At 37.5% G+C, this 27,623-nt stretch overlaps 3 protein-coding genes across 5 annotated transcripts in view; 2 read left to right on the forward strand and 1 right to left on the reverse strand.

The window, feature by feature from the left end:
- The first annotated feature begins 87 nt into the window (after nucleotides 1-87).
- On the forward strand, nucleotides 88-15,206 carry LOC113656129 (protein disulfide isomerase Creld1). Its single transcript, XM_027167182.2, has 11 exons — nucleotides 88-269; nucleotides 1,891-2,013; nucleotides 2,439-2,521; nucleotides 5,256-5,366; nucleotides 6,281-6,372; nucleotides 8,382-8,561; nucleotides 8,717-8,812; nucleotides 11,865-11,948; nucleotides 12,130-12,225; nucleotides 12,312-12,452; nucleotides 13,576-15,206. Exons 2-11 carry the CDS (start codon nucleotides 1,897-1,899, stop codon nucleotides 13,794-13,796), a joined length of 1,221 nt encoding a protein of 406 aa, XP_027022983.1. The 5' UTR covers nucleotides 88-269; nucleotides 1,891-1,896; the 3' UTR covers nucleotides 13,797-15,206.
- Nucleotides 15,207-17,047: 1,841 nt separating this feature from the next.
- On the reverse strand, nucleotides 17,048-23,998 carry mbd4 (methyl-CpG binding domain protein 4). Of its 3 annotated transcripts, XM_027166888.2 has the most exons (9): nucleotides 23,808-23,997; nucleotides 23,365-23,471; nucleotides 21,908-22,072; nucleotides 21,330-21,673; nucleotides 21,055-21,096; nucleotides 19,934-20,068; nucleotides 19,010-19,159; nucleotides 17,857-17,960; nucleotides 17,048-17,781 (listed from the first exon to the last, which is right to left on the reverse strand). In XM_027166888.2, exons 2-9 carry the CDS (start codon nucleotides 23,427-23,429, stop codon nucleotides 17,707-17,709), a joined length of 1,080 nt encoding a protein of 359 aa, XP_027022689.1. In that variant the 5' UTR covers nucleotides 23,430-23,471; nucleotides 23,808-23,997; the 3' UTR covers nucleotides 17,048-17,706. The 3 variants fall into 3 exon arrangements, with proteins under 3 accessions (XP_027022689.1, XP_027022691.1, XP_027022690.1); XM_027166890.2 differs by lacking the exon at nucleotides 23,365-23,471 and having other exon boundaries at nucleotides 23,808-23,998; XM_027166889.2 differs by lacking the exons at nucleotides 23,365-23,471; nucleotides 23,808-23,997 and adding an exon at nucleotides 22,196-22,795.
- A 396-nt stretch (nucleotides 23,999-24,394) lies between these two features.
- Nucleotides 24,395-27,623, forward strand: part of ift122 (intraflagellar transport 122 homolog (Chlamydomonas)) — a 38,357-nt gene continuing 35,128 nt past the window's right edge. Inside the window, exons 1-3 of the mRNA XM_027166887.2 lie at nucleotides 24,395-24,611; nucleotides 27,170-27,236; nucleotides 27,359-27,443. Of these exons, the coding sequence (XP_027022688.1) occupies nucleotides 24,553-24,611; nucleotides 27,170-27,236; nucleotides 27,359-27,443 (211 nt within the window). The 5' untranslated portion in view covers nucleotides 24,395-24,552. The remainder of the gene's footprint in view (nucleotides 24,612-27,169; nucleotides 27,237-27,358; nucleotides 27,444-27,623) is intronic.

Raw genomic sequence — 27,623 nt, forward strand, 5'->3', positions numbered from 1 at the left:
CGGCGACAGATGATTGGTTAAACTGGAAATCCCTGTTCAGTGATTGGTCGCTGGTGCCGGTGGGCGGTATTATTATGATCCAGCTGCAGCGACACACAGAATGAGCTAGAAATCCAGATGGGACGAGATTAGCATTAGCTAAGAAAATTTTATTTATTTATTTATTTATTTAACACGCAAAGAAAATCCGCATTTTGACAATTTGCCTGCAGATTTAGTTGTAAGTGTCTGTAAGAGACCAGAGGAAGCGAAAAACTCGTATTTGTAACGTAAGTATATGGATAGCGAATGATGCTACTTGTGTACATCTAGTGCAGGCTAGCAAAGATGCTAATCTGTTAGCTGGGGTTTAAACGGCGAATTCCATTCGTATTTAAATCGCCTGTTTTCTCATGTTTCCTTTATACAATTCAGGATGAACAGGAGCTGATATTAAACAATTATGTTGTGTGTTTGTGCTTTAACAGTGCTATTGTCCTCTGTCGAATATGCAGCGTCATTTATAAGCCACAGAATGAGGTATTGTGAGATTTGTTCGTTAAGACGTTGTAGAAAACAGACAAAAACGCCACCACAGCTTATGAAGAGGTTGATTGAACTCGTCTGTAATTTGAATAACATCAGCATCACTTGGCATCTATCTGTCTCTATGGATTAAATGGTGCCGCTGTGCATCATGGGTAATCTGGATCTTTTAGGGCTGAGGTTCTCAAACATCCCTTTTTACTTTTAAAATGAATAAAAATCCAATGATCCTTTAAGTACAAATGAATATTTTGTTTTAATATTCTATAGATAGTTAATTACACCAATAAAACACACACACAGCTTATTTTTTCATTGCTTATTTGTATATTTGACTGTCTTGTTATGTCAGAGATCTTAAACAGAAGTGATAACAGCAGGATTTGGTGTTATCTCACGCCCCTAGCACATGTTTCATCAGTGCCTTATCTTTATTAATTTATTTTGTTATTTGCACTAGTATTGGCTATTTGTCATACAGAGGATTTCATTACATGTCATCCTTGGTATTGTGTATGTGACAAATAAACCTTGGGAAGTGAGAAGTTGTAGCTCAGTAGGTGTTGAATGGCTGATCAGAAAGTCATGTGTTTGAAGCCCTGGGCTACCAAGCTGCCACACCTGACCCCCTGAGTCTCAGTTGCTCAGCTGTATAAATGGTATAAATGTAAGTCGCTCTGGATAAGGGTGTCTGCCAAATGGCAAAACAATTTATCTCTCAACTTCAGTGTTGGGGGATTGACTCCTGCCCCTGCACATGGCTTTTGAATAAATGAAATTGGGATTTAGAAACCTTTATTATTGCCACATACATGTAACAGCACAGTTGAATTCTTTTCTTCACATATCCCAACCAGGGAGCATGAGGTTGGAGCAAAGGTGCAGCTTTGATACTGCACCTCAGAGCAGAGACGGATAAGGGCCTTGCTCAATTGCCCAACAGTGGCAGCTTGGCTGTGCAGGGGCTTGAACCCTGATCTATCAATCAAACAACCCGGAGCCTTAGCCACTCGAGCCACAGTTGCCCCTTTTGCACGTTCTCCCTGTGTTTTGGTTAATTTTCTTTGGGTAAACAAGATTTTCGTTGGGCTTTTGGAAGCTGATCTGTGTTTAGATGAGAAGATAGCTGGACAAAATAAATGACTAAGCAGGGGTCATGTAGGAAGCCGATAACTGGAGTGGACAAAGAGCAATGTGGTGAATGAAGTTGAAAAATCATACTCTGATTTTTTTCGGATATTCTGCACTGTGTGCCAAAGCTAACAAATGTGCACTGTGTGCCAAAGCCTGGTGTTTTTAAGACACTACTGTTTGTGAAAATGTGCTGTATATGCTGTATAATAAAAATCATTTCTTTATATTTAGGACAACATGTATGCCTCATCGCCTCTGTTCTTCATCCTGGTGTTTACCTTTGACCTCTCCATGCTGACTGTGCAGGCTGGACCCTGCCAGAGCTGTCGCAAACTCACAGAGAACTTCATCAAGGTGTGTGTATATGTGTGCGTTTGTATGTCTGTGACTTGTGGGTCTGTCATCTGTCTGTCTCTGCGTGACTCTGTGTGTGTCTGATATGTCCGTCTGCTGTGTATGTGATATCTGATACGTCTTTAAATAAAATTTTTTATTAATAATTTATTTAAAATATAATTTAAAAACATCTTTTCGTTGAAATGACTCAAAAAGCAATACTTTAAATATTTAATCCACATTAATATTTATTTATTTATTAACATAATATCAAGTAAAATATTATCAGAATAGTTGTAGGCTTTTTTTTTTGTGACATTGTTGCCTGAAGGCTTTCAGAAAGTCACGCTTTGTATTGTATCAAATTATACATTTAAAGTTCTTCCAGTTGGTGTTATATTCACGTTTTAAAATAGCTGTATAAAAATATGGATTTGTTCCAGGGCCTGGAGCGAACAGCTAATAAAAACTTTGGTGGTGGAAACACAGCTTGGGAAGAGGAGAAGCTGGCAAAATATGCTCGCAGGTGAGGGAGTGAAATAAAACATGCGCCACGTTCACAACATCATTTACCACATCGGTCTAATCCACTGGATATTTGCCAGCTTTTTTTTTTTTTTTTGCACCTTCTAAGGATTTATAACCGTCACTTCTTGAATACAGTTGGTAGAGTTTCATTTACACGTTCTTGAACACTGTCGTTGGGCAATACGGATATCTTGAGCCGCCAGAACTGGACATAAGGCACATGCACACACCTTCACAGTCATTCAAGTGCGTACGCACATACAATACATCCGTGTTTCACTTGACTTGTTCTTTTTCACACTAACTCTTACTTTACCTTCCTACTTGTTCTTATTGCACGCGTATTTACTATGTACACACGGTTTAAAGATTGACAGCTGAAAAAGTCCATCTGAGGATTCCTTCGTCCACCTGAAGGTTAGTCATGTTGTGTATTGAGATGCTTTTCTGCTCATCACAGTTGTAAAAAGTGATGCATTAACACTACTATTTACTGTAAATAAGACCAAATTGTTTGTGATGTCATTTATCACAATTATGGATGACTGACAGAAACTCAACGAAAGTCTCCTACGAAAGAAATACTAACATGTTACGACAATTTTTTTTTTCATCATAAAAAAAAACCTGAAAATGTTTCAGCAGGCAATGTTGACAAAGCAGTCTGCATATTTTACTGTGGCGCCAAACCCAAGCCTCAGCGTCACGTTAACGGCAGGCTGAATCTGAACCCAAGCACCACGCTGCCCTTGTTTCTATTCACTACTGAAATCTGTTGAAATAACAAAATCACACTTTCGAATCCTCGTCTACTTCAATTTTAAAAAGAAAAAATCTTCAAAGATTTCATGGAAAGTTTGTATGGTCTGATACCCCCCCCCCCCCTTTTCTCACAATTTTAGCTACATTTTGTTGTCAGCAAGGCAAAATAACTAAAATAACTAGCATAATAACTTCATATATTTTTTTAATAATTTCAACATGTAATTTCATAGTTACTATGCAGAATTTCAGTTTTGTATCTGATTTTAAAAGGGAGCTTCATGCTACAGAAAAATTTTCCGGCGTTTTCTAATATCGTGATATATTGTGCTTTGGAGCAACTTTTAGTCTCTCTATATAAATTTATTTTTTATAAATAAATTAACTATTTAATTAATCTCTAAATAAATCATGACATTTTTTACTCATATAATAGTAGTTTTTTTTTAAACTAAGGTGTATTTTCATATAACTAGCGAGAAAATGTCAAAAGTAATGATTGTTTTCTTTTATTGTAGCATTGTTTTTTTTACAGTAAAAAATAAAAGCACCTGCTTAATGAGTGAAATAATATAGTAAACACTATTTTATATCCTCATGTTACTGTTTACATTTTCATCCAAGTGGCTCTTGATGTTCTTTCCACATGCTAGCAAACTATGTATGCTAATTTGATAGTTTCCTGAGGCACTTCACATTTAGCCTGCTTAAGTTTTGGCTTAAGGTTAGCATTCATTCAGATTGTACTGTATGAATTAATTAAGAGGCTCGTGGCAATAGTTTCTGCTTCATTAAAAGAATCCCGAAAAAGCTAGGATTACTAACACCAGAGTTTCAGTAATGCTATATTTACATTTTCAGAAGAAAGGATAAAAGCTGCACCTCAGATCTTTATTGCTTTATTTAGTCTGACTAAATGAATTTGGGTTTAGAAGTTTGAGAGACAGATGCTTGTCAAAGACTGGAGTTTTTCCAGCTGGCAAGTAACTGTTGTTTTCTGAGATATGAATCTGTTGTTTTCTGGCAGTTTTGTAAGTTATAGGTTCATAGAAAGTTTCCTGTCAGTATGATGCTCACTCGACTGAATGCTTTTCTGCTTGAATGTTGTTACAAGGCTTTAGTGATTGTGATTGTACAAAATGTTTTTTTGGGGGTTTTTTTGGTCCGTTGGATAAAGAATGAATTCATTCTCTATGTCTAGTCTCAGGAATTAAGATTTTTGATCAAATAAAAAACAAACAAAAAAAAAACCCCAACAATATTAACAAAAGATATCTAGATTCTGCTATCAGGTCAGTTATTTTGTGCTACATCTCTTATTGATTGAAAGATGCCAATATATCACTGTATATACAGTTACACTGCCAAACCTGCCAATTAATCATGTTCTTACTGTTTATATGACTAATGTATAAGGACAACTTACTGTATGTAAAATCTTATCAGGCAAAATGACTCCTGTAAAACTTCAGTAAAGGAGAAATTCTGTAGTTTCAATACAGCTTTTTACGAATAGATAACCAAGGGAGGGATAGAGATGGATATAGATAGATGGATGGACAGATGGATGGACTGATAGATAGATGGATGGATGGATGGATGGATGGATGGATGGATGGATGGATAGATGAGATTGAGTTAAAGATAGAGATAGATGCAGGGATGGATGGATGGATGAATGGATAAATAGATGAAAGTGAGAGATGGAAGAGAGAGATGGATGGACTGATGGATGGATGGATAAATAGATGGATGGATGGCGATAGGGATAGATGGATAGATAGAGAGAGATAGAGACAGATGGAGGGATGAATGGATAGATAAATAGATAGATAGATATGTTTGATATGATAGATGATTTCCAAATATCAAATGCAGATTGCACCAAATGTTTGTCAAGATAGCAGCTAATATTGTTATCACCGTGTGTGTGTGTGTCTGTCTGTGTGTGTGCGTGCGTGTGTGCGCAGCGAAACCCGGCTGCTAGAGATCATCGAGACAGCATGTGAAAAAAACGACTTTGAGTGTAACAAGCTGCTGGAGCAGATAGAGGACCAGGTTGAGACCTGGTGGTTCCACAGGTAAGTGCACATCTATGTGTGTACCAGAGGTGTGGATGTGATAGTTTGTATGCTCTTATCATTTGAGTATCAATCGAGTGAACAGTGTAGACAGTGCAAACATCTCTGCATGCATATGCTGAGCAAATATGTGTATATACATACACACGTTATATACACACCCAGTCTGAGCTCAACAGTGCAGGTTGTTAACCGCCTGACACACATTATCATAAGTCGTCATGACGGCTTTTACGGCATGCTCACTTTCACTTAGTGCATGACTTGAGACAGCTGTTCTGACACTAAGGATGTGTTATACATAAAATCAACTTTAAAAATCTTAAAAATACTGCTCTCTGTTGTCTACTATTAACATCTTATCCACATAACTCTTGAATTCTGTGGCACATGACATGACAGCTGAAGTACAGCATGGTCCAACAAACACATCAGAGATGAATCAGTCCCTCTCCACAAATGTGTGTGTGTTTGAACTAGCTTAATACATGCCATGCTTTATTAAAGATGAATAAACAAATAATTGTAGCTTTTGTTCACTCCTGACATTTTAGGTTTTTTTTTAATCATTATTTAACTGTTGTCTAAACTCAGGCTAATAAAATCTGCTAATGACTGAAAATATCAGGCAAAAGTGACAAGTAAATAAGTACTTTTGGTGAAAAGATGATTCTATATCTGACTAGAATGTGTACTGCATCCTGTGTGTTAAACTGTTGTGTGTTACACTAGGTGTGTACGATGATGTGGGTTTTACATGAATTTTTGTACATATGGTCTTAAATTCATATAAAGTGGCAAATCTTTAAATGTCCGAATAATTCGGAATGGTTGAAACTCTGCTTACGAGCCTAGTAAATATTTCTCAATACAACGACTGTATGTTAGTTACTTTAGTGTCTTTATTTTCTCAGGCAACAGGAAGCTCCTGATTTGTTCGAGTGGTTGTGTATCGAAGAGCTCAGATTTTGCTGCCCAACTGGCCGTTTCGGACCAGAATGTGCCGGTAAACATAACACGTACATTTACTGCATTTGGCAGACACCCTTATCCAAAGCCGCTTAAATTGATCTCGTATAACCGAGTAATTGAGGGTCTGCTTGGTGGTCCTAGGATAACCTTCTCAGTAGTCCAACACCTTAACCACCAAGCTTCCACTTCACTAACTAACTAAAACTGCTCAGTCTGTAATTAAATAATAGCTGTTTAAAGACATTATTAAACCAAAAATCATTATTATTAATATTCTTCTTCTTCTTATTATTATTATTATAAAAAAAAAGAAAAAAAAAGAAACAAGGAACACAAATCTTAAAGTGTACACCCACAACGTTTTACCGTCAAATACAACTGACACTTTAATGCTGTTTGGGAATTTCCTCATCACTGCCCTGTTTTTACGATACGTGAGGTTCAGGAATATGGAAACGGTGTGAAAAAAAAAAACAAACGAAGGATGTGGGATACAGCATATTTACTCTGAGGTTTTCTTCTTTGGAGTTTGGCCAAAATAGACAAAACCTGCATTTCTGATCGTTATCTGTTAAAAGCATTCTGTTACGATGTACGATTTATGGACAGCCGGTTATGTCTTTATGTAAAGAACTTTCACATCGATTCCCTTGGGTGGTTTGTTCTATCTCAGTGTTGTTAGGAAAACAAACACAGTTTAATCGAGTGATTAATTCCTCGACACTACATCATTCTTTACGCTTCATCACGCTTCACTTGGAAGATGTCAAACAGGACAAAACTTCAGAAGGATGGAGTAACCGTCCTAGCTATTGAAACTTAAATGATGTAATCGTGTTACTTGTAAGTATTAAATAAATCAACCGGGAAAGGTTTAATATGAGATGTTATATCAGCCAATACCACGGTGCAGTTAAGTGCTCGAAACTGATTGGTCAGTAATTGTGTATAGTTTTTGTATAACAGGGTGCAGGGTTTAGGATATAATTAGGTTATTGTTTATTAAAGCAACCTACAGGCAATAATTGTGGTGTAGTGGCTTTATTTATTTATTTGTTTATTTATTTGTTTGTTTTAATCTAATAAGTTAATTATTTGAAGCTCATCGTTTTTATTTACTCTCATTACATCTCATTACTATTTATGAATTATATGTTCATGTAGATTTATAATTTACATTATTATTTCTGTATTATATATTTATAAAGTCATTATTGTTAACATGCTTGTTAAAAGAAATTCAGCCTATCAACAGTTGTAAAAATTAAGGAGAACATTGGATAATTGGACGAGTTTAAGATTTGGAAAAGGGACGTATTTATTTGGAATTTTTTTAAAGAAAATGTTTAAATGCTTTGTGACCTTTTATCAGTACATGTAAGTCGGAGGGAGGGAGGGAGAGAGAGGGAGAGAGAGGGAGGGAGGGAGAGAGAGAGGTGGGGGAGATAGAAAAGGTGGAAAACGGTGAAGGAATGACTGTTTATTAAGGATATAACCTAAGTGGGAACAGGAACTTCATGTTCCATGAAATGAAACCGACGCATAAACGGCTAAAATACGTGACCTGGCACCAGGGTCGGGAGGATTACTTTAATAATTACCCGTTTCATTTACAAATTACTTCATGATAAAGTTTCTCAGAGTTCCCCCTAACTGGTTTTGACAGCTGGCATCATGTGTACTGGGAACAGATGGAGCGCTGTGAACAAGCTGTGTGTTTGTGTGCGTGCGTGCGTGTGTGCGTGCGTGTGCGCGCGCGCGTGTGTGTGTGTGTGTGTGTGTGTGTGTGTGAGTTGTTTTCACTTCTACACAAAAGACAATGTTCATTGCTAATTTTGCACAGCTGGCACCCTTACCCACATGCAAACCAGGCACTAACACTAAATCTTCTAAGCCAACATGATTTCTGCGCTAATCTTACCTGCAAATTCTTATTTAGCAGCACTCCAGTCGTGCGTTGTGCTGCATCACAACTCAATCCCCAGCTATTTTTTGATTTCTGACAAAAATCCTCCCAACATTTACATGCTGTGTATTTGTCAGAATGCCCATCAGGTCCCGGGGGTGTGTGTGGAGGTCTCGGGCGCTGTGAGGGAGAAGGAACACGTCTGGGAGACGGAGAGTGTGTGTGTGACCCTGGCTATTCGGGCCCTCTGTGTCAGGACTGTGCAGACGGATATTATAGAGAAAAGAGCTCCAATCACTCGCAGCCTCCCTGCTCAGGTGACCAGCACAGACATGTTGTTACTTTAGTTAACTAAATGTAACTTAGAACTGTGTTACCAGAAGTCTGTGTGTGTCTCTCTCTCTTTGTGTGTGTGTGTGTGTGTGTGTGTGTGTGTGTGTGTGTGTGTGTGTGTGTGTGTGTGTGTGTGTAGCCTGTTATCACTCCTGTAAAAAGTGTTCTGGTCCACAAGACTACAAGTGTCTGGACTGCAAGCCAGGATGGATCCTTCATGACAACAAGTGTGTGGGTGAGTCGTGTATATAATATATATATATATAATTCAAAATGGGCTGCGTTTATGTAATATGTAGTATGTAAACTTTAGAGCTAGTTCATTTGTCTAAATTCAGTTATTATTGTGTCTTGTGGATTTGATCTATACATCTGAAATGTGAAATAGTTTGTTCAGGGCAGAACTAAATAAAGAACAAAATGCATTTTGTATGTTTATTATTATTATTATTATTATTATTATTATTATTATTATTATTATTATTATTATCATTTTATTATTGTTGTGTGTGTGTGTGTGTTTTTTTTTTTATTTATTCCTTTCTTTTTCATCATGAACCCTTCTGGACACTTCGGGATGTTTTTGTCCATTAGGTATCTCTTGTTTGGCCATATATTTTAGTTTTTTAGCTAGAGGAATGATATTTTTTTTTTAGACAAACCTTTATTATAACATGTACTTTGGAAAAAGTATTTAGAATTTTTGGCCGGGTCTATAATTTTCTGTATTGAAATTTATTATTATTAATTTATTAATTTTCTTTTTAAGTTTTAGTAGTTTTGATTAGAACTGAGGTTGATTAACAGATTTATACAAAAAAAACCATTTAAAAGTATATTATTCTGATATATTTTTATACAATATAATAACATCTTTAATTTAGTGGACATTTTTGGCCACAAACATGATGAAAGGGTAGTATTTTTTCCCCCGAAAGTGTCCACAAGGGTTAACAATTTGCAGATTCTAGTTTATTTAGTATTTAGTATTTTTTCTTGTATGTTGCTTGTTGTAGAATTTGTCTTGTAAGCAAAGAAGGAAAGAAATTCTATCTGAAAGACATAATGTGGACTTTCTACCAAACTGTCAGCTCAGAAAAAAACCGATTTTTTTAAAAATTAATTTTTCAGTAATTGTTCCACTTCTGTTTGTGTCTCCAGGCTAATTCTAATTTCCAAAGACCGTTTGATTGACATTATAAGTAGGTCATATAAGGTTATTTATTTTGGCAACTGGTTTACTTTCTTGAGCAACCGTCACAAATGACGCTAATGCTGTTACCCAGCTGCACTGCAGCTGTGTGTTTTTTCTTTCTTTCTTTCTTTTTTCTTTCTCTCCTTCCCCAGTTATATCTCATTTAGTAAGAACAAGGAAAAGAAACAGCAGTAAACTTGACATTTTGTAACATAAACTAAATAGTAAATTCAGTGACCTGCAGTCGAATGCAAAAGTTTAGGAACCCCTGACAATTTCCATGATTTTCAATTATAAATATTTGGGTGTTTGGATCAGCAATTTCGTTTTAATCTATCAAATAACTGGGCTGGGGTGGGGTGGGGTGGGTGGTTAGCAAGCACGTGGATTAGTGGTTAGCACGTTTGCCTCACACCTCCAGGGTTGGGGGTTCGATTCCCGCCTCCGCCTTGTGTGTGTGTGTGGAGTTTGCATGTTCTCCCCGTGCCTCGGGGGTTTCCTCCGGGTACTCCAGTTTCCTCCCCTGTTCCAAAGACATGCATGGTAGGTTGATTGGCATCTCTGGAAAATTGTCCGTAGTGTGTGATTGTGTGAGTGAATGAGAGTGTGTGTGTGCCCCTGCGATGGGTTGGCACTCCGTCCAGGGTGTATCCTGCCTTGATGCCCGATGACACCTGAGATAGGCACAGGCTCCCCGTGACCCGAGGTAGTTCGGATAAGCCATAAAAAACTAATGAATGAATGAAATAAATGAAGGACACAATAATTTCAGTAGTGAAATGGGGTCTATTGGATTAACAGAAAATGTGCAATAGGCATCAAAACAAAATTAGACAGGTGCATAAATTTTGTTGATTTGAATACCTGTAACTACTTAGCACTGATTAATTGGAACACACAATTGGTTTGTTGAGCTCATTAAACCTTGACCTTCATAGACAGGTGCATCCATTCATGACAAAAGGTATTTAAGGTGGCCAATTGCAAGTTGTTGTTCTCTTTGACTCTCCTCTGAAGAGTGGCAACATGGAGGCCTCAAAAAAAAAAGATTGTTCAACATTATGGTTTAGGGGAAGGCTACAAAAAGTTATCACAGAGATATAAGCTGTCAATTACACAGGTAGTCCGTCACCATGGTGACCATGTCAACCGTGACGAGTAGACTTTGGGCACAAGCCAGCTGAATGATCGAATCTCTACAGTAGGAAACCGCTTATAGTGACGACGACGCTTGTACACACAAACAACATTCCAGATTCTTGTGATTAAAACCCTAGAATTATGTTTGACATTCCAGTAGAAGTCAGAGAATCAACAGTGCTTTTCACACCACGCGTAACCCCGTTCTAAACTCTGCTCTTAACCTCAGAAAGTGGAATGTTTTATTGCTTTATATTTAGCACCCAGGATTTACCCAGGATTATGAAACACTGCTGTGGATATCTTGCAGTGGTGTTAGAAAGTTATAAGCAGATAATAAAATCAGAAATGGAACCGCATGTGCCTCATATCACATAGCAGAACTTCACAAAAACTACACATTAGATATGGTCAAGTGCAAAACACTGAACAACAGAAGACAACGCACACCATTTAAAAACGACAAAGCCGTGAATGATAACAACACCTGCTCGGGCGCACAACACCAAACCTGTCCTTGTTCATGCAGACGCATCAAGCCAGTAATTTAACTGTTGTTGACGCAAATGAGAAGCTTAAGCAAGGGTTTAGGACTATACAGTTACACATATTAACAGATTAGGATCAACCATTAACCGCCGCATATTAGATTCGGCACAGATTTTACACAGGATACCCTTCGTGACGCAACCCTCCCATTTTTATTTGGGCTTGAGAGTTAACCCTTCAGTGGCTGGGTTAGCTCTCTGCCTGGGAATCAAACCCAGGCCACAGCAATGAAAGCGTGGAATCCTGCCTCTGGACCAATCAGGGGCAATATCAGTTATTATATACAACACAGTTTTTTTTTAACTTTTTAATGATTGTAAAAAACACCGGTGCTGTAGCAGGAAAACCGTTGATGTCAGTTTGTGATCCAAGTGTGTAACTCTGACTGCGTTTTGTTTAACAGATGTGGATGAGTGCGGCACTGAGTTGGCTCGCTGCTCGTCCAACACTTACTGTTTCAACACCGACGGCTCGTACGAATGCAGAGGTACGAACACGCACGTGGCACACAGAACAAGAGTAGGGTTTTTATGTATGTGTATTTAACACCATTTGGGGTATAAAGAGGGCGCAACATAATATCAGACTAGAGTTTGTCATTTCTGTGACTCTTGGCTGTTTCTGTACCGTACACACACTATGCTCATCGCTCTCTTCACTGTGTGTAGGTTGTGATCAGGCGTGTGTAGGATGCATGGGCAGCGGTCCTGCTCGCTGTAGGAAATGCTCCCGAGGTTACAGGCTGATCGGAGCCAAGTGTCTCGGTAAGTCTTCCAGTTCTGCTTGTAATTTGATCAAATTATTATCATTCATTTTTGTATTTTAGCTCAAACTGTTTTTCCCCCCCTAGATGTGGATGAGTGTAAGGAGAAAGCAATAGCTTGTCCTGGACTGAACGAAGCTTGTATTAATGAGGAGGGTTCGTTCCGCTGTGAGTGTGCAGAGGGCTTTATACGCAGAGACAGCATCTGTGTGGAGAACCTGCCGCTTTGTAAGTGTTTAAATAAAAAAGTCACAGATCGCAGTATAAAAATATCCACCTCTTTCCTGGAAGTATGGAGCACATCTCTTGGCTCATATGAAATCTGTTTTTCATTTCTGGGGTCTTCACGGTTTCTAATCAAGTCAGAGTATGGGCTATGTTCTAAGATGATGAGGTAGGAAGAAAAAGCACATGGCACATCAATTTTTGAAGTTCAATGATTGGTTTAAGGACTAGATATGGCCTAGCTACACTGGTTAGCTACACTGATATTTTCCACAAGATAAGATAATACAAAACAAGATAATATAAGATCGTTATCAATCCAGAAGGATTTTTTTTTTTTTTTTACCAGAGACTGGTTCAGATTGCAAGAGAAATAAATATAATGAAATATAAACTAACTATTCTAGACACAAAATATTATTTATATTAATTATATTAACACACATACAGTATATTTGGTCATTTGATTCCACTTTACTGTGCAAGAATGTTCCGGATTCATCCAGGTGAGAGCTTAGATCTGATCTCCAACTGGGTAATTGCAAAATGTTTGTCTTCTAATTTTCGAAGCCCTTATTATTATTATTTTTTTTTTTTACTTTATGCTTTGCATCATTCTGGTGCTGGATGTTGACATTCAGCTCTCTAACCAAAGATCCCGGCTAGCATGATGCTGCCACCACTATGCTTCACTGTGTGTGTATTGTTTTTTAGCTGATTAGCTGTTGTTTCTGGGGTAGTTTGGGGTGATTTGTGCAGCGTTTTTTTTTTTTTTTCTTCTTCTTCTCCGTCAAGGGAATGTGCTTCTGTCTAGACACTTTACCCCACAGCCCAGACATGTGAAGAATACAGCACATATTCCTGCAGCTGATTTAATGTTGCAGTGGGTCTTGATAAGATTTCTTCTCAATTTTTTTTGGACATTATAGTCTAGCAAAGTCACTATGGTTCTCTGGTATTTCATCATTATTTTTAATTGCTACATCACATCAAAGGTCTTATGTTCTTTTTTACCTGCGATTTTTAACAGGGGTGTGTGGATTTTTTTTTTTAATGAAGACATCATTTTACTGACATGTAGATTTCAAACGTAACACAATCTAACATATTTCACTTCTGACTTCAGCCGATCCAAACAAAGGCTTATTTGACGACATGACGGACGACGAGGTGCTCGTCCTCCAGCAGATGTTCTTCGGCGTGGTGATCTGCGCTCTAGCCACGCTCGCCGCCAAAGGAGATATGGTCTTCACTGCCATCTTCATCGGGGGCATAGCTGCCATGGCCGGCTATTGGCTCTCGGAGAAGGGCGACCGCATGCTGGACGGCATTCTCAAAGGACGTTAACCAATCAGAATCTCAGGAACCAGAAACAGAGGACAGATCGACGAACAGTACACGAGCGTATACGGCGACCTGAACTGAAAGAGGCACGGGATTTTGTACAATGACGAGTCAGGGGCGATTATAACATGGTTACTGCGTCAAAGGGCCGGGGACTTTGACGTTCAGTCTATGCTATGATTTGTACTTTGCTCTTTTTATATGCAAAGTACAATATGTCTGCTCTCTGCTATAAGAGACTTTACATAGAGATGTTTTTACTACACTCGATTCCAGATTCAGAGGACTGCACTAAAGCTCGGCACGTAATAGAATCTATTCACCGTATGTGCGTAAGGAGAAAAGACAGGCACATAACACATGACGCTGAATCATTCGACACTTTTAGACTGGGCCTAAGATACTTCAAGCATCCTGCGACTCTGACACTTTATCTTTGCTCAGTTTAGATTACGGATGGAATGATGTATTAAATTGTAAGCTATACTATATTCCGAGCATAATGAGCAAACCGATCGTTATATAAGCTCTCGACATACACTGGCATTTGTTATCGGCATGGCAAACAAAAAATGATAACAATTCTAGCTATTTCAGAGTTCCCTGTCATGATTTATTGTTATATCTGTATATCATCACGCCCTTAATATACGCTGAGCAAAATAGCCGTTAGTTTCAGGAACCTGAGACAGAACAGGTCGGATTTATTTATTTGTTTGTTTGTTTGTTTGTTTATTTATTTGTCTTCCTTCACTTCATCATAGACACATTTTATGAAGTGCATGAACGCTTGACCTAGGATGGATATTTATAATATGTGCTCCGAAACGTCTTCAGCTCATATAATTAATAGTAAAAAAAAAAACATTTTTTTTTACATTTATAAACAGCATCAGTAAGGATTATAAATGGTATTTATTTATTTATTTATTTACTTCCTTCTGTGTGTAATTTTCCCTGATAGAATAATGTGATTATTCAACCAGTTTTTAGATCGTCTTTTTGTACCTGCTCTCAATTGATTTAAATATCTTTATTTGTATGTGTATGTAGAGCATCGTTTCAATGTCGATATGACGTGTACGGTATACAATTATTTATTTATTTATTTATTTATTATGGTTATCGTATAATTTCAGGGTCTTTTGAATTCAATGAACCTTGCTTGGAAATTGCAGATCTTCACTCGTGTGAAATTGACAGGCATTGAAAAAGAACAAGAAAAACACCAAGATAATTCATTTGTGCTACTTTAAGTTTTTTTTTTTTAAACAGATACTTTAGCACTTATATTTCAATTCAAGTCCATGACTGAGAGTGATTATTAACTTACAGTGAACTCTAAACCACACACACACACACACACACACACACACACACACACACACACACACACACACACACACACACACAAGAAACAACAATTTGGTGTCCATCATTTGTACTATATACTATATTTGCATATTTATGCTATACAGTTTTTTTGGGACTATCTTCAGATATTCACTGTGAGTTACTATGAAATATAGCTGCTGTAATATCTGCAATAATCAGCCCAACAATCTATTTATTGCACAGATCAGCAAAAATGATCGATGTTCTGTTAAATATACGTTGTCACACCTACTCACTCGTATGAAAGCTAGTTAAACTATTAAAAAAAAAGAATGTTAAATGGAATGTATAACCTTTAAGCTGAATAATGCTTTCTCTATGTCGAACCTTCAGGACCTGTTTTTTTTTATTCTGATGTATGATGCATGAGCTAATTTTAATAAGAAGCTGTAGTTTTTTGTTTGTTTGTTTGAAGTCCAAACGCCTTGATTTACACTGAAAAAGCTAGTCCACTTACGAACTTAGCTCCATAGACTACCTCCATGTTTCAGATTTAAAGCTTTTGCTGTAAAAACAAAAGACAGACTGTAATCGTTAGTTTTAACCATTTATTTATTCTATGACGAATCCATTCATTAAAACCTTTTCCAAGTCACTCAGTCGCTTCCTTTGTTTTTTGTGATGAAAGAAGCTGGAGCATTTTATTAGGAACACCCGTACGCCTTGTTCACGCCGTTATCTAATCAGCCAATCATGTAGCAGCAGCAGCACAGTTTCTGACTGGTTCAAGCCAACAGGAACGATGTAGTAACTCAAATATTAACTCTATAAAACTCTTCTAGTCTTCACCCCTTTTTCCTGGTGAGCAGTAAAGCATCTCAGAATACACAACACATCAAACCTGAAGGACCGAGTTGCTCCTAGCGATTCTAATTTAAGTCATTAAAGATAAAAGTTATTCACAAAGCATCTCAACCATCAAAAAAGCTCTTAAGGTCAAAAGGTTTTAAGTGTCTTAAGTGTTGCAGATAATGGATGACGTTGAGCTCATTGAGCTACAGATTAGATTATTTTTCTGATCTTATTAGAGATACCATTACATCTCTGACTCCGATCGGAAATGGCATAGAGCCAGAAATTAAAGTGGTCTCTGTGTTCAGATATGTGAGTGAGTGTGTAGATATATATGTAGACATATTTATATATAATCTGTGTGATTAGTGTTGCATAAGTAAAATTAGGCCTGTGATATCAAAATGAAAGCTTATAATAGACCCTATTTAAAAGTACTCTTGTTTATTATTTATTGTACAACCAATCACAGTCTTCAATAGAATGTGTCATAGCTAGTAACAGGTTTAGCCCCGGCTCCTCTCGTAGATAAACGTTTTGGTCTTTTCTTTGCTCAGTGTCACTCTGAGATTAGTTCTGAATCACTCTTATGCTAAGATTCCTAGTTAGAAATCTAAAATTTAATTAGGAGCTCTCTGAGATTTAGACAGATAGATTCTTAGACACTTTATGAATTTTTTCCCCTCCCATTGTCATATATTTGTGATCCAGTAGATTTCTGTTCTTTACTGACAGGACTAGAACCCATGTGGTCTTGTGCTTTTGAAGCTCATCCACCTCAAAAGTATGACATGTTTGTTCTGAGATGCTTTTATTGACGAAGTTTTATTATGTGATTAATTGAGTTACTGTATCCTTATTGTTAGCTATCCTTATCTGGCTGTTTTCATTCTGATGTTTGATATGAACATTAGCTGAAGCTGCGGGTTCGTACCTACATGATTTTATACACTGCACTGCTGTCACGTGATTGGTTGATTAGATAAGTGCATGAATGCACAGGTGTTCCTAATAAAGTGTCTGATGATGCATGTGATGTATATGGAAGAGAGCAGAGATCAAACCCACACAGAAAATGGCCATTTTATTCCAGGAATATTTTAAAAACATATAAAGAGTAGATTATGACTGTTCAAACAAACGCTACAGGATAAATGTCTGGGACTTTAATATAAATATAAATTTATATTATTACACATTAAAAAGAACCTTAAATATACACACAATATACAGATTATGTACATATTCCTGCCCTATAATGACCACAGTAAACCTTTTTTCCCCCACATGCTATAGACATAGATTCAACCTAATTCTTTGTGTGTGTGTGTGTGTGTGTGTGTGTGTGTGTGTGTGTGTGTGTGTGTGAGAGAGAGAGAGAGAGAGAGAAATGGGCCACAATAAAAAATATCAAATGAAAAATAAGATTTTGCGGTTTTTGTGCATGTTGAAATGGCCACTTGAAATATCACAGGATTAAAAGTTTGAAAATCAGAACAGAGACTCTTACAATCGTCCATTAAAACAAGTAGAGTGAGCTTGTTCTGAGAGAGGTGTGGCAAAATGATTCACCTTGAAAGTAGGATATTTTTTCTTAAAGGAATTTTAGTTCTCAGCTTGAAGAAAGAAAAAAAAGCCATTGCTTTTCTACATCAGTTTGCTTTAAAAAGATGACAGGTTTAAAAATTGCTGAAAAGTCTCCAGAGGCTCCAGCAAACATGAAACATCAGATGCCTAATTTCTTGTGGTTCTCCCACAGCCATGCATGATACTTGTTCAGCTTGTGGTCTTTTGGGGTGACCTGAAAATGAAAAAGCACACCTTTTGTAGCTTAGAGGTATTGTTAGTGTGTGTATTCTTTGTGTGTGTGTCTCACCTGTCTCCATTCTCCCACACAGAATATACGATACGAATCGTTTCCATATTTGCCGATGCCATAGAGCTCTTCAGGATATCGCCATGACTTAGTGAGAAACTCGTCTGCCGAGGACAGAGCAACATAAGACCTACTTGGATATGTGCGGAATAATGACTTCTACAAAACATTTACATACATGAGAGGAAGAGCATGTTTTATACACAGCCTTCAAACAGAACCAAAAATTCTGAGTGGGATCTAACCCTCAATAACAAACTAATCTGTCTAGAATTACAGATGGATGGATGGAAGGATCGAAGGAAGGAAGGAAGGAAGGAAGGAAGGATCGATCGATCGATCGATCTATCTATCTATCTATCTATCTATCTATCTATCTATCTATCTATCTATCTATCTATCTATCTATCTATCTAAAAGGACTAGAAAGCTCTATAGTTAAAATAAATAGACAACATACCATATTATGTTACATGTCATATCAGAGAACCTGATGCTACCATCACCTTCACTGTGAGGATGGTGTTCTTATAGTGTTGGGCTTCACACTAAGCGTAATTATTTAGTTCCAAGGCCAAAACTTTCAATTTGTTCACATCGGATTGAAATGTTTTCACCAGAATTCCTGGCCTGCTGATGTCTAGTGAACCAAGATGCTTGAATTCATGAACAAAATGTCTTGGTGTATTCTATTTGGAAAATCATATAGATGAAATTAATCTGTTCTGTTTTCTGAAAAGTGTAGTCCTGAAAACTCTATTTTCTGAAGTGTAGTCATGTAAAACTCGTAGTCCAGTAAACTATTTTCTGAAAGGTTTTGTCATGTAAAACTCTATTTTCTGAAGTGTAGCACTGTAAACTCTAATTTCCTAAAAAGTGTAGTCATGTACAACTATTCTCTGAACAGTGAAGCCCTGTAACTCTATTTGCTGAATATTCATTCATTCATTCTCTACCGCTATGTTCAGTTTTATTTTGAGAGGTGTAGTACTACAATAATACAAATTATTTTTTATAGTCCTAATCTGTTTAAAAATAAATAAATAAAATAAAAGTAAATACCTATGTAATAACTATGATAATCCAAATAACTGATCACCAAGAGTCAGGACAAACCAGATGTACAGTATCTGCACACGCTTTGTTTACTCACCGGAGAAGCGGACGAGGGTTTTGGCTCGTAGGGAATTGAGACCGAGCGGCTGCATGAGATCAGATAGTGGCTTCCAGTCACTGGACCGTGTGACCTCAGCCGACGGGTAACGCTCAAAAAACTGCCACAACAATGGAATAGCCAATTTCCCTACAGACACACACACACAGAATACACATTTTACAATAAACACAATTTCATCAAGCATAGACTTATATTTATAGTTCATTTCACATGCACATCAATAAATTTGCAGAATTCTTTTATGGACATTGGACATTTTCTCAAAGCAGCTTTATAGACCAAGAAATATAGAACAAAATGTCTAAGATAAATATTAGATTTCTAATTATACAGTATGTATTTGTATTTATGAGCAAGCCTGAGGCGACTGTGGCAAGGAAAAACTCCCTGAGATGGTATGAGAAAGAAACCTTGACAGAAAAGTGATCCCTTCCTCATTTGGGTGACACCAGAGAGAGTGATTATAAATCATTTTAAACACTGGAGAGTGTGATTATAAATAATGTCCTTTCTACAGTTATGTACAGTGAATTGTAATAACCAGGAGCTCCTGAGCAAATACTAAATTAGCTCTTCCTCTGAGTTCATTATACAGTAGTTTCAACACCAACTCCTCCGTGCCAAAGCTTTCAAATACTCGATGATGAAGATACAGCAAATGTAGAATGTTATTTAGTGTACTGATTAAGAAGGTGTTCTCCTCAAAGTCCTCATGGGGTTGCCATCTTCTTTTTGAATGAGTGAAAACTTCATGTTTTCCTGCTTTATGTTCCCAGGATAGGTTCTGGACACTAACACTTTTACAACAGGTCAAAAAAATACCCACAGAATTTATGCTTGAATTTTTTTTTTGTGCCCATGTTTAGCACGGTATAATTCAAGTTAGCAGAAGCTGTTTACCGCTAGTTCTGTTGAGAAAGATGGTGGCCACTAAAAGCTTCCACGGGTCATGAAATAAGGTTTCCTGAACCAGCTTGAAGGGGGAACGTGGAGGAGTCCACTTCCTGAGCGCTTTACGCTTCGGAGGAGTGAGACCTGTGACAGAGTGGAAAAAAATGATGGTTTCTGAAACATTCGCACTGTTAACTAAATACAGTACAAAACACTATTTTTTAACACTAATGATTCTTGTCCACGTGGTGAGACGTTAGAAACTTTTTTGTAAGGAGTCTTTAGGTGTCAGTTTTCTTTTCCTGTTTAACTTTATTGACATTACTTTTAACCGACGTTTCTAAGAATCGTGACAAGCTGCATTAACTAAAAGTGAGACGAACGATGTTTTGCAGAATGAGCATTACAAAAGCTGGAGGGATGGCGGGACGGATGGATGCACGGATTTAATTTGAACTCCACTTCGTGTGGGGTCACATGCTACCAGCCTGTCACTGATTATATACCTGACTGCAAACCTGCTTACTTAAAACATTACAAAACTGTATACTAATACATCCATGCAATTTTGTAGACTTTATCCTACACAGGTACGCGCGCGCGCACACACACACACACACACACACACACACACACACACACACACACACACACACACACACACACACACACACACACACACACACACACACACACACACACACACACACACACACACACACACACACACACACACACACACACACAAACACACACACACCCCAAACCACAAACCCTGAAGATTTGAACTAAACTCACTTAAATCTTTATTCTGATTGGTCAAAATGTGTTGGTTAACTTTCTATAATGTTCTCTAAGGTAATTCAGAGGCTTCTGTTCATGCATATATCATTGCTTAAACCTAAACCACCTGTAACTAAACTACTCTAAATGGGTAGTTAACATCATGTCAAAAAATATTGAAATGTTTACCCATAAAAAGAAGAAAAAAAAAAAGATTACTTATTTATTTTCCTATAACCATACACCACACAAGTACTTGTGTTTTTACAGATTAGTAAAACATTTACACTTCATATTTAATACCGTTAGGAACAATGCATGTAGTGTGACCAAAATGAAACCCCTACCATCATTCTTTCTTTTAAAGTATGGACTGGTTCGCCGCTTCTCTGAAGGAAAGAAAGAAAGATAAAGGAATGAGTGAATGAATGTATGAATAACCATACATAAGGAAATCTCAATACATAAGGAGTCTCAAAAACTTCCTTTCATATTTTAATAATTACTTAATATTTATAAACTGTATTGTGGTACAGATTAATGCCTGCTGTGAAAATGTTTGTGCACCCTTTGAAATAAACTAGGTATTATCTTAATTCCATTCATTTAATTTATTGCTCACCACTTTGGGTGTTTCTGACAGGTGAACTGATCCCCCCGCTGGCTGCACTAGTTTGTTGGTTGTCACTCTCTCCTTCGCTCTCTGATGCCTCCTGCACGCTAATGACAGGCACAGCGCTGCTGGATGTTTGTTCTTCTTCGTTACTCTTTATTTCTTGCAACTGGTCATCTTTTCTCCTCCTTGCTTTTCGTTCTTTTTGTTTTGGTTTTTCGGAGTTTGATTTTTGAGACTGTGCTTTGGTTTTTGGGCTGAACTCAAAAGCGTCCAGGTTCAGATGGACAGATTCCTCAGAGAGCAGGTACTTCTGAAGTGCTGCTTTGGATCTGAAGCGTTTACCTTCAGGACTTTCAAGAGTAAAACATGTATTAAAATGCACATTTTGGCCAAAGAGACCAACAAGAAGCAGTTACTGCAATTATTGTACATCAGACTGGATATATTATTGTATATCATTTTACAGATTTCTGGATTTTGGTTTTTCACACTTTATTCTACTATAGATTATATTATAGAAGGAACCAACAGGGCTTAGCTTGGAGCTGTTTTTTTGGCAAAACTAGGGCTAGAACCTACATTACCTGATAATGTAAGTATCCATCTTGCCTGCTGTCTTGCCCTGCTTTCGCTGTCTGGTCTCTCTGGTCCATCCGGGAGGGAGCGACGTGTCCGTCTGCTCTGTACTGGCATCCATCTCATGGTCAGCACTTGTGTCAGGAATCAGCTTTACTCCTGAGCATATGAAGCTAGGTAATAATAATAAAAAAAACATATTTACATTTTAACTTTTAACCACTTATAATCACATGTATCGATCGTGCCAGTTATCACATATATACATCTAGCAGCTATAACATTTATTCTCTCACCAGCCTTTCTTTTTTCTCTCTCTCTTGCCGTTCATAATTTAAAATTTTTATCTGTTTATTAGTAGGTAGTAGATTATGTGTAGGTACAAGTCCCTTCTCCTAATCTGTTACCTTGTAAACAATAACACATTTAAACGAGCGCAGTAATGATAGCCAATGCACTTATTCTGACCAATCAGATTCGAGCATGAGGTATATGCGGAATAATACACACCAGCCCAGAATCCAGGAAATAAATCAGCACTGTCTACCTTACTGAATCTGTACATATAATAGCATTGTGCAAAAAACTAATTTAAATGTATAGAATCAGTGTGTGTGTTGGGGGATTATGTTTTGTGTATGAAAAATGGAACATCTATGAAAGATATAGGAAGAAAATAGTGGGGAAACTAATGAATGGGATGAAGGAAAGTATAGGGTACACTACTTAAATGCTAGTCTCCTCTAACACCCTATTAAAATTGACAAAAATCAAAGACACACAACGAAACTCTATTCTTCCTTTGCTTCAGTTTCATCTAGATACTAATCTAATCTAATCTAATCTAGCTAATTCACACTTAAAAAATGTCTAACAATGATAATGGGGATAATGTCTTATCCCTTAGACAGTTATAAGATCAGACCCCACCATTCATCCATGATACCCTTACAGATAAAGTGATGGATTGGGATGCAGAAAGAATTCAACTCCCATGTCGGTATATTCTTATATTCTTAATTGCTAACAAAACCAACAGAAATGCTTAAAAACAGTACCCAGATGTTAGCCTGTTAATGACATACATTCTGAAGTGGGTGATGATTTTCTTTTTTCGTAAAAGAGGCAGAATCCATAAAATATTTATCTTTTCATTTTTCATTTTATTGCACTTTTATTGAAAAAAAAATTATTTAACCCGCTGAAGTCTTTATAACAAAACTCATCACGGCCAACATGGGCATGTAGCAGCCTAGTGGTTAAGGTGTTGGGCTACCAATTGGAAGGTTGCAAGTTCGATCCCATGTCCACTGTTGGGCTCCTGAGCAAGGCCCTTAACCATCAATTGCTCAGTTGTATAAAGATGAGTCACTCTGGATAAGGGTGTCTGCCAAAATGCTAGAAATGTAACATGAATCTCACAACAGGTTACTTATCATTTCTACACTGGACTACAGCAACTCACCCTTGACAGGACTGCTTCAACTGATCCATAAAGCAGCTGCAAGATATATTTTCAACCTTCAACATGTTCTTCCACACCACCCGTTGCTTTCCAACACTGATGTTTGCCTACAAAGCCAAAAAAGTACCAGCAGACACCTACATTAAAGCACTTATCACACCCCTGATCCTCTAGCACTGTTGGATCCACCACCTGAGGTATACATCAAGGCTCTCTGTTGGTGCCTGGGTGGTTTTAATGATCCGTCAGTCTTCAAAGGATAACAAAAGACCTACCTGTCAGTATGCACTTAAATTAGCACTTCATAAGGCACAATAGATAATGGCATACATGTAAAAGGGGAAGTCTAAACATGGCATACATGTAAAGGGGAAGGGGAAATATATATCTGCACTTACATCCTTTTAAACCTTATAAACCTTATTCCGTTCTAGTAAACTTACCTGTCATCTGTCCAGAGAGTCTAAACTAAACTTAATAAGCTTCATTCGAGAATTTATCCGTTTGTTTGTTTGTTTTATCCAAAAGTGCACATAAAGTAGCTGTAGCTCTTCTTCTTGTAACGCCTGCTTTCATCAAGACAGATAATGCTGCCATCTACTGAAAACACTTCAGCACACACGCAGGAAGCAGAAGGACCGAAATCATCATTCCAAAACAACAACAACAACAACAACAAAAACAACTACACAAACAAACAAATAAATAAATAACACCCCGTCGTAGCTATAGGTAACTTTTAATATTCATGTAATTGAATAAACTTGTCACAGTTAAACAAGATGGTCAATAAAGTCTCAATAAAGTGCAATAGTATTGAGTAAGAGAGAGAGAGAGAGAGAGAGAGAGAGAGAGAGAGAGAGAGAGAGAGAGAGAGAGAACAAATCATGTATAATAAACAAGTTCCACTTTGTTGACCTACTACAGTGTTTTAGCCTGACTCATGAATCAAATGAACCGAAGTTCGAATCTCTCCTTTCACATAATCGCGTATTCATTGAATCGATTCAGTAAAAAGTGAATCACAACGCGCTTTAACGTTGGACCGACTCTTATTTTGATGTCAGTCGCCAGCCATATTGTATATTTTTTTGCTTTGGTATCCAAGCGTCTCTGCTCTGCTGCATCTTTATCGCGCTGAAAACCTGTTGATTTTTTAACACAGAATTAAATTTGTTACAAGATACAATGCGAGCTGTTCCCACATGGATAGACAAAGTGCACGACCGAGACAAAGTTGAACAATGGTAGGATTTTTATTGTGATTTGCGGCATGTTGTGGTGTGTATGTGTGCTCTGCTCACTGGATGTGCTTAGCAACGGTGGTTACTATGTAAACTAGTCCAATCTTAGCTAGCTGGCTAGCGCCTTTAAACTAACATTTCTTCGATAACTATCGTTGACAAATATCACAGAATTCGGTCCTCGCTGTATGATATTATCACGTTCTTTTCCTACCATTTACAAATATTATTCACATCAGTTATTCACAAATTGTTAAAGAGCGTTAAGCTTTGAGCATAGCGCATGAAGCTAAGTAACGCTAGCTGTCATTACTGACTATGTCCTGATTTCCTGCAACTTTAATCAGTTTTTAGCTAGGCTTTTCTTTTCAAGGACATATAAAGCCAACTCGTCTAGGAATAAGGGAATGTAAAATCCTGCAAAAGATGGGTTTGCTTTCAGGAAAACCGACACTTCAATAAATAACAACCTCTACTAACCACCAGGAGCAGTGGGTATCACCTAGATACCATGTAAGGCTAAGACTTTCAACAAATTCAAGAAGTGATGTAGTATTTCTATTCAAGAGTCAAGAAGCTTTTATTGTCATTTCAACCATATATATATGTTGCAGTACACAGTGAAATGAGACAATATTTCTCTAGGATCATGGTGCTACGTAGAACAAAGACAGAGCTATAAGGACATAGTAAGTTAGTCCTAGATACATAAAGTGCATCTGTGTGACCTGGTGCAGGACAAGATAAATAAGACAGTGCAGCACAATACACAAAAGACAATACACAAAAGCAACGCCGACCAGTGTAAATACTGTATGTTCAACCAATATTATGTGTGCAGAAATACTGGAATGAACACAGTATTATAGCAGCAGTTAAATGAGATATTGTAAATTATTGTGGAAAAACAGCAATCAACTGAAATGTGAGACAGCTGAGACAAATATCAAATGACATTTGATATAAATACAGAGAGGTAGAAAGATCACGTCGAGTCGAGAAGCTTTTATTGTCATACCAACCATATATAGCTGCTGCAGTACACAGTGAAATGAGACGACGGTTCTCCAGGATCATGGTGCTACGTAGAACAAAGACTGAGCTATAAGGACTTAGTAAGTTATTCCTAGATACATAAAGTGCATCTGTGCAACCTGGTGCAAACAGTGCAGGACAAGACAAACAAGTCAAAAAAAACAGAAAGACAGTGCAAACAAAAATACAAGACAATACACAAAAACAGTAAACAAAAACAGCACCTACCAGTGTAAATACTGTATGTATAAACAATACTGCATGTGCAGAAATACTGGCATGAACACTAGTATTATAGCAGTAGACAGACAGACAGACAGACAGACAGATAGATAGACAGCTAGTTGATGTGTTTTCTCTTACACTGGTCTTGACATGCTTTCTGTTACTCACTGACATCACACTGCCTCAGCGAAGAAGGTGCCTTTGGTGACTGTCTATCTCTGATGAGACTCCTTCATGTGTTCTGAAATTAGAGCTCCATCTCCTTTCCCTGAAATTCAATTAGATTCCATTTATTTGTATAGCGCTTTAAACAATTGACATTGTCCTAAAGCAACTTTCCAGTATAGAAACAAAATATAATTTTTTTATTTTTTAAAAACTTTTTTAAGTTTAAAATTAAATCCTCTTAAATCTAGAACCAGTAACCCGTTTTTCAGCTTAGCTCTCTGGAACCTAGAATGGCTTTTTTATCTCAGCTCTCTGGAACAAAGCACCTCTCTTTCAGCTCAGCTCTCTGGAACAAAGAACCTGTCTTTCAGCTCAGCTCTCTGGAACAAAGAACCTCTCTTTCAGCTCAGCTCTCTGGAACAAAGCACCTCTCTTTCAGCTCAGCTCTCTGGAACAAAGAACCTCTCTTTCAGCTCAGCTCTCTGGAACAAAGCACCTCTCTTTCAGCTCAGCTCTCTGGAACAAAGAACCTGTCTTTCAGCTCAGCTCCTCTCTTTCAGCTAAGATCTCTGGAATATAGAACCTTCCTTTTATCTCAGCTCTCTGGAACCTATAACATTCCTTTCATCTCAGCTCTTTGGAACCTCAAACTTCTCGATCAGCTCAGCTTTCTAAAACCTAGAAACTAGAATCTCCCTCTCGCTTCAGCCCTCACAAATCTGGAACTTTCCTTTCATCTCAGCTCTCTGGAAGCTAGAACTTGCATTTCTGATTTAGCTCTCTGGAACCTAGAACCTACAGTTCAAACCTTACTAATCTAGAACACCTTTTCCAGTTCATCCTTCTGGAACCTAGAATCTCTCATTCAGTTCAGCCCTCTGAAGTCTAGAGCATAGAACCTTCATTTTAGTTCATCCCTATCAAAACTTGAACCTAAGAATCACTCTAAAATCCTTTGTCTGATGCACACAAGAAGGTGATTCAGGAGGTTCAGGTGCTCGTCACAGCCTCAGCTGAACCATAGATTCATATGTAACTGGCATGATCTACTGTAAGTGCTGTGTTGTACATGTGACAGCAATGAATTCTAATCATCATGTTTGTTGTATTTGGGATCATTATCACTTTTACAGCATTTACGATTTGGCTTTCAAACCTGACGGCACTCAGCTCATAGTAGCAGCTGGAAACAGAGTTCTGGTAGGTCATGCTCTATTTTGGTCCTTGATTTTTTTTGGTCCATTTTGTAAAGCTTGGAGTTCTGTTTACTTATTTGTACAAGTAAAGTACACAGCTGACAGTCAGTGGATTTATCTCAACAGGTTTATGACACAGCTGATGGAACTCTTATACAGCCGCTGAAGGGACATAAAGACACGGTGTACTGTGTGGCCTACGCTAAAGATGGTGTGTGTGTTTTTTTTTTATGCAGATGTCCTTTCTGATTTGTCTTTTATTGTCGATCTTTCAAGAAAATGTTTATGTAGTAAAAAAAAAAAAGAACATGGGGTGTACATCCTGTCTTTAATGTAAGAATTAAAGTCAATTTTTTTCCATACTTTTTCCAAGTTGATATCTTTGTGCTTT

Source organism: Tachysurus fulvidraco, chromosome 14 (assembly GCF_022655615.1).
Source record: "Tachysurus fulvidraco isolate hzauxx_2018 chromosome 14, HZAU_PFXX_2.0, whole genome shotgun sequence".
Lineage (NCBI taxonomy): Eukaryota > Metazoa > Chordata > Actinopteri > Siluriformes > Bagridae > Tachysurus > Tachysurus fulvidraco.